Source organism: Carettochelys insculpta, chromosome 3 (assembly GCF_033958435.1).
Source record: "Carettochelys insculpta isolate YL-2023 chromosome 3, ASM3395843v1, whole genome shotgun sequence".
In the NCBI taxonomy this organism is placed as follows: Eukaryota; Metazoa; Chordata; order Testudines; family Carettochelyidae; genus Carettochelys; species Carettochelys insculpta.
Window position 1 is genome coordinate 21,376,046 of NC_134139.1, and position 7,107 is coordinate 21,383,152.

Consider the following 7,107-nt stretch of genomic DNA (forward strand, 5'->3'; position numbering starts at 1 on the left):
AGATCAAGGCTAAATCAATTACCTTGCCCTCTACTGAGTGGCAGAGTTGGGAAGGTGTGGGTTGGTAGTATGAAATAGAAAAAGATGGCCTTGGCATTGATCCCTTTTTTGTGCACTCTTGCCAATGTAGGTTGTGGGTTAAAATCACATTTCCACTCTTGAGGTGCCCCAGGTGACTAAATGATAGTAGACATATGGTACACTTAGTGGGTATTAAATTGTTTCACAAAACACGGTTATGATCTGTGTAGAGTTTTAAAGATTACCAAAGATTTCTCTCTTTGAAGAATGGGTTTTTCGCCATTATAATTATTCATGCAGCAGTTTATGAATAATTTTTCCTCTTCATTTTTACTTAGGAAGATAAAATGTGCATGTATAATGAGAAAATAAATGAAACACAAGACATTGCAAATCTTAGCTCAAATATTAGATAACTTTGAATATAACAACACGGTAGTTTAAAGGATGCTAACTTATAATGAACATAAATGTAATTACAGATAGAAAGACCTCCAAACCACATGCTATGGGGTTTATATTTAAGCTTTTTAACTCCCGCCCCCCCCAGGAATCACTTCCTTTCAACAAATTCATATTTAGAAATAAAGATGTTACTTTACAAACATCTAAAAGAATGAAAGAAAGAGAAAAAAAAGAAAATTTGGAGTAGTCAGTCATGTGTTTTCAGGTTTACATCCACCAGATTCTCTTGGTATCCGCCTGATGATGACCCAGCCACGTATGAATACTATTCACAGAAGAAGTCAATGGCCTAAAAGACACAGTAATTTCAAAAAAATTCAAAGAGGCTCTTGGACATTGTCATACCACATAAGAACTGGATGCAAATTGAATCAAGGTGCAAAATACATTAGAAAGGGAAGCAAGGAGAAGCAAATGTCAGCTACCTACCACCTTAAATTTCTACTGTATAAAATCACAGAACTCTCCTCAGAGTACAGTTATTTGGAGATCTTTTCTCCTTCACTGCTGACCACATGTCTATCTGGGTTAAACACAGCACTAGTATATTTGGAGTGACTTGCCCCAAAGCTCTGATTTTAAAAATTACTAAGGCAGTAACAACAGTCTGGTAGAACTAGAAATTAAATGGGTCCAGGACACACTAAGATGTAAATGGGGTCCTTGAGTTAAAAACACTGACTTTAATGATCAGGTCCCCCTCAACCTCTGTTTTGGTCTGTATTCTGCACATTCACATGTGAAAATACTACACTGTCCTATGTAACCACATGATCTTTGTTGCAGAAATTGTCACCACTGACACCTGAAATGGCTATTCCCAATGGGTCAAGAAAACTTGGTTACTCTGTAATAGAGAAAACCACTTCTTGTCTTTGGAAAACAAATAGCATGATTTCATTTGAAAGCTGAACTCCTTTCTATAAATCTAGGGCAGAGGTTCTGATCATCACACCTCGACCCCCTACTGAAAAGGAAAATCACTACACGACCCCAGGAAGAGTATTGAAACCTGAGCCTGCTCAAGCTCTGTTGCCCTGAAGAGTCAAAGCCAAAGTCCAAGTCCCAACGACCTGAGATGAGGGGGCTAAAGCCAAAGCCCCAGGACTTTAGTACCAGGCAATGGGCATGTAACTTGAGCCCTGCTGCCCAGGTGGAAGCCCTGGGGCTTTCGCTTTGGCCCTGGGTAGCAAGGCTCAGGCTTCAGTACTCAGCCCGAGCACATCTAAAGCTACAATGGCTCCATTAAAATGGGTTCGCAATCCACTTTGGGGTCTTGACCCACAGTTTGAGAACTGCTCGCCTATGGAATTGCTTCTACTGAAGCTACGCTAAATACTTCTCTGACTTTCTGTGATCACTTTCAAATGTAAATGAAAAGTCACCTTCCCCCTCTGTAGACCTCAGTATGGTTCTGTGGATGAGAACGAAAAATCAGATAGTACTTAAACGACACACTATTGCTGAAGCAAATTTGTTTTCCCATTCAGTACAAGCCAGAGCACAGACTGTGTACACAGGAGGAGAAGTGTTGCTTGTGATGAAATACTTCCTGCTCATGGAAATGTACATGTCCTACATAAAGGGGCCAATGCTTTGCAAGTCTATGCAGTTTTCCTGGACTAACACCTGACAATAAAATACTTCTCAATATAAAAACAATGACAAAACACATCTATAGCTTGAAGAGGATTTTTCAAATGCTTCCCTGTTTGAAGGGAGTCATACATTTGAACAGAACCTAGTTTACTGTTCCGTATTAATGAAGGTTGTTACCAGAAATCCATTCAATGAAAGGTGCTTTGAGGTTTCATGAAAGTGGTTTTAAAGAGACAAGTTACCAAGAAACCTGAGTCTCTGTGCAAACACACTAATTTCTGAGAAACCAAACATGTACTTCACAGAAGTAGGGGAGGGGTTTATGTGAATATATTACTAGTCTTCAATAAAATTGAAAACTGAATGGGGCTACAGAAGGCTTGAGGAACTACAGTAGTCTGATATACTGCAATAGAAAGATGTGTTTTAAAATAAAACGGCCTGCTTGTTTCAGAATAAATCCTGAACATAGTTCCAGTCACTTTAATTTTGTATATTGACTCTTCCTCCTTATATAAGTAAGCAACTTTTCACACACACTGCAGAGGGGCACATGGCTTACACAAAGTGCCTTTAAAATTTGCTAAAATTTTCCATTTCATTTTTTTAGTAAACTGAGGAGTTTGTATTTTAAAACCAAAATAAAATTGAGTGGCATGAGAAAAAACACTCTCAATGTTAAAAGATACCCTGGAATGCTTTGTCTACGATCACACTGAACTATGAGTGAGTGAATTTTCACTTGGGCTACATCTACACTACCAGAGCTCTCTCAAGAGAAGCTCTTCTTTCAAAAGAGGGTGTCCACACACACACACACACACAAGCAGATCAACACACACACACACACACACAAGCGGATCAAAAGAGTGATCTGCTCTTTTGAAAGAGAACATCCACACAGCCTCCACTCTTTCAGAAAAACAGGCCAGGGATCAAAAATATCAGGCCCCATGATGACTGCTCTTTCGGAAAAAAGGGACTGCAGAGTGTCTACACACATTTTCTTTCAAAAGAAGCTTTCAAAAGAGGGAGCTCTTCCTGAAATAGGAAAGGAAGAGTGTTTTCGAAAGGAGCACCACTTTCTTTCGATTTATTTTCAAAAGAACACTTTTTGTGTGTAGATGCTCTGTGGGATCTTTCGAAAGAGCCCTCTTCTTTCGAAAAAATCTTTCAAAAGAACTTGCTAATGTAGACGCAGCCTTGGAGTTGTTGTCTTTTCCTGCTGCCACTGGAGTAAAAAGCAGAAATCAGTCAGGCTCCTAGCGCATGCAAAGTGAAGCATGTGCTCATTACAGGAATTCTCTATAAAAGGAGACAAATTTCTATTTGTTACGCAAATGTTTAATGGAAGAAATGGCAGTATGGGCTGCTCTCAAATATGCAGCATGATTCTCCAGCTTTGTAGGACGAATAAAATTTGCTATACGCTGCAAATAGAATCTTATGTGCAGTGCATGATGGGCTTAAATCTACACCATTTAAGTCAATAAGAATTTTTCAGCTCACATGGGAGCAGGATCATAGGCACCTCTCAGCAGTGCTTAAATGTTAACAAAATAAAGGCCTAAATTATGAATTCAGTGAGGTTCCTTGCCAAAGCAAGGGACACAGGATCAGGCCCCAGGCTCAGCAGTCAACAGGCCCTTGGGATGGTGTAGTGCATAGTTATGGTCTATTTTTATAGCAAATTAGCATTACAGTTAAATATATTTATATAATCCCCTAGCCCTTGCAGATTCCTTACCGTTGTAGGGATTGTCTTATTAGCTTCTTGATAAACCTGCTGCTCTGAGACTAAACTGCTAGGAAAGTAGCCAACAGTTCCCATCTGGTCTTCATACTGCTCACCATACACCTTTGAGTAGGAAAAGCTATAATTAGCCACAGCAAAGAAGCCCACATCCAGTTTAAACTAGTTCAAGTTTTTTGTGAAAAGCAGCGATGATGTTCTCTCTCATTTCCGTCTTGTGGTCTTCAGCTTTTCATGATACTTGATTAACCAGGACAATATTATACCCTATTTTATATATATATAGGATACATTATTTGTAAGATCTTCCATTTAAAAGTAGAGTGGAGGTTTCATTTTCCTTTAAACAAAAGGTTGGAGTTAAGATTTAATGATCCATTGTCATCAAAATGTCTCTTTCTCAGATTTAGGTTGCTGTAAAATGTTCATACCTGATTTTCAATAAAGAGCAGCAACAGAAGAGTACTGAATTTTATTTTGATTGCTACAGAGCATGTAGTTCCATTAAAATATAGATAATAGTATAATATTATACCTTTTCTCAGTGTAAGATTCTGATCAATGCTTGTGAAGTTTGGATTTGAGAGTTTTGTTTAATCACTTCTTTAAAAACCTCAGATGTAATCTTTGAAAAAGCAACAGGATTTATTTTTTCTGTTAAAATCTGCTTTTTAAAAGGGCTTATTGACAAGGTAAAAGAAGAAAGAAGAAGAAGATCATCTTGTAAAAGAATATCATCTTACACTTCCAGCCCAGAACTCTCCAGCATCTCTCTCTTTCACTAGTTTTGAATAAATATAAATCAACTGCCCTTTTTTAAGATTAATAAACCTGCAATCTGGTGCGTTGTAATCATCTTCTGCTCTGGCAAGAGAAATGGCAACTGCAAAAAAAAAAAAAAAAAGAGGTGGGTAAGAGTATACATCATACTATCTCTGCAGATGCAACCAGACAAGGTTCAGAGTAATCAAAGAAGAGCCTGCCAGATTTCATCTTGTACAACTTGCAGTCTGTACTAAGCAAAGTAAAATCAGACAATCACTCTATAAAAAAAAATTAGTTGCAATGGTTTTCTTAGAAAAAATATTTCTAACTACATATCCCCTTGCTTATAATCAATTATGAAACAAAATCCTTTAAAAGCAGTATGTGAAATATAAACTAATTTTACATACTTTGACACATTAAATATTTTTACAGGCACAAACAGATCAATTTAATACAGCAAACTAACATGAAGCTTATTTTTCCTTTTCAAAACCAGACACTTTTGTACAAAGAACACATTTACTTTAGATCATATGCTGTACTAAGGGTTAAACAAAAATACTTACAAACACACTCCTTGTCAGCACAGAGCTTTTTGCTGGCAAGCTTGTCCATAAAAATTCCAGTCACACCAGGATAAGTAACTCCAAGGCATAAAAGCAGTAAAACCAAATCAGTACTTAGTATCATTTTTCTATCAGTGTTCTTTGCTAAGACTTCTCTCTCAAATGCACGTTAAGTCTGGTAATACTTACCTTTTATGGAAAGCTAGACATCTGGACAGACATCCCTGGCCAATGGGAAGAGATTAGGTAACATTCCACTACTTCAAGAGGAACCACAGGGCTCCAGGGGACCCTCAGGTTTTATTTATCAAATACAATCCCTTTCCAAAGCTTTTTTGTACCATTCCTTTGATAAAACTGCTGTACTACAGAGACATTCTATACTTTCCTGTACGCTTCCATGAAGTGCAATATTCTTAACATTAAAATTTGCCTGAAGATGAAAAAAAAGAAAAATCAGTTCCCGTTCAGCAGAAAGAGAAATAACATTCTTTAATGTCCATAAATCTTGAAGTCTCATGAAATGTACAACGATAATAAAATCAGAGCTTTCTGGAGCAGACTGCCTGTGTTATGTTTCTACAGGCCCTTGGGCACTACTGCAAATATAAACAAACGCAGCTGATGTTATAGGTAATTGAATCTCTGTGCATCAGCAAATTACATTTGAAATTTAGGTATTGCACATTGAGTGTAGGCAAAGCTTGAATTTATTTGGGTACTCCAGTTAAAAATAAGTATATTTAACAGCATATGCCAAAACAACCCTTCATTTCATCCCAATTTACATAACTGCAGTGGTGCACCACCTATGTATGCAATGCACATCCCATAATTATTTTTATAAGAATGTGTAAACGCTCAGCCCCTCTTCCTGACCTACTCAGTGATTCCAGCTAGCTCCCAAACATGCAACAGCATCCTCATCACAGCATAACTGTGCAACCACCACGAGGTCACATCTTGCACGCAAGTGTAAATTAAATTGCACACTGACAATATCACAACACACTGTTCCATAACTGGACACTCACTGGAGAAGTCATGCACTCATAGCACTGAACTGCATATGTTGTAACAGGCTAATTTGTAAGTATGTCTACTCCTTGAAGCGCTCATTTTAAAGGGTCAGAAAGAAAAAGGTGATGATAAAGAAACCGTGGCCTTCAGTTATACCACCGACTTGGATGATCCCCACCATTCCCACAAATAATGGAAGGCTGAGGCAGTTCAGGACTTGCAGCGATATTACGAACCTAAGTACATCCAACAGTTTGACAAGTGATTACACGTCATTCTTGTGAGAACCAGTACTGTACTGAATCAATGCCTGAGGTGGGGGAGATGCATGCTGATAAACGTGACATTTTAAGGAGCAAACTTGCAGTGACTGTCAGCTGCTTTTTACACACTGTATGGGATTCTTCAGAAAGTAGGAGTTTCAGTATGGTCTCCTTGTAGTGGGAGTGTATCTGTGTCAGTATTAGAGATGCAAGGTGGGTGTGGTAATGTCTTTTATTGGACCAGCTTGTGTTAGTGAGACACAGAACTTTTGAACCACACACAAAATCTTCTCATTCTCACCAAGAGATTGATCAAAAAAAACAAACAAACAAACAAAAACTTTGAGTTTAGTGTTCATGAGGATGGAAGCACATTTTTGTAGGTGCATAAATTCTGAACTAGCAATTCCACCACCTTCAAACTGATGCATGTAGTCTTCCCTATGTTTTAGTCTTTGGACCAATTGATTGTATATAATTTAGGAAGAGGTATGCTGAGGTATAAAGAACAGCTAAATGGCAACTTTGTGTTGAGGTGGAAAACAAGGGAATGGTCTAGGAAGATGAAGAAGAATGTAATTAACCTCAGACTATTACCAGGGCATAGCGTTAGACAAGCTGGGTGAGGTAACAACAAAAGTTGTTCAGATAT

General features: G+C 38.0%; 1 protein-coding gene across 1 annotated transcript; it reads right to left on the minus strand.

Annotated features, from left to right (window-relative positions):
- Window positions 1-342: 342 nt before the first annotated feature.
- On the minus strand, window positions 343-5,350 carry OTOR (otoraplin). The gene is made up of 4 exons (XM_074989447.1): window positions 5,173-5,350; window positions 4,582-4,721; window positions 3,833-3,943; window positions 343-775 (listed from the first exon to the last, which is right to left on the minus strand). The coding sequence occupies exons 1-4, from the start codon at window positions 5,294-5,296 to the stop codon at window positions 752-754; spliced, it is 399 nt and encodes a 132-aa protein (XP_074845548.1). The 5' UTR covers window positions 5,297-5,350; the 3' UTR covers window positions 343-751.
- Between the last annotated feature and the right edge of the window lie 1,757 nt (window positions 5,351-7,107).

Excerpts from the sequence above, each read along its gene's own strand:
- OTOR (XM_074989447.1), bottom strand. The coding sequence starts at position 5,296 with ATGATACTAAGTACTGATTTGGTTTTACTGCTTTTATGCCTTGGAGTT. Across the intron at positions 4,722-5,172 it reads TGCTGACAAGGAGTGTGTTT|TTGCCATTTCTCTTGCCAGA; the intron begins GTAAGTATTTTT and ends TTTTTTTTGCAG. Across the intron at positions 3,944-4,581 it reads GAGAGTTCTGGGCTGGAAGT|GTGTATGGTGAGCAGTATGA; the intron begins GTAAGATGATAT and ends TCCTACTCAAAG.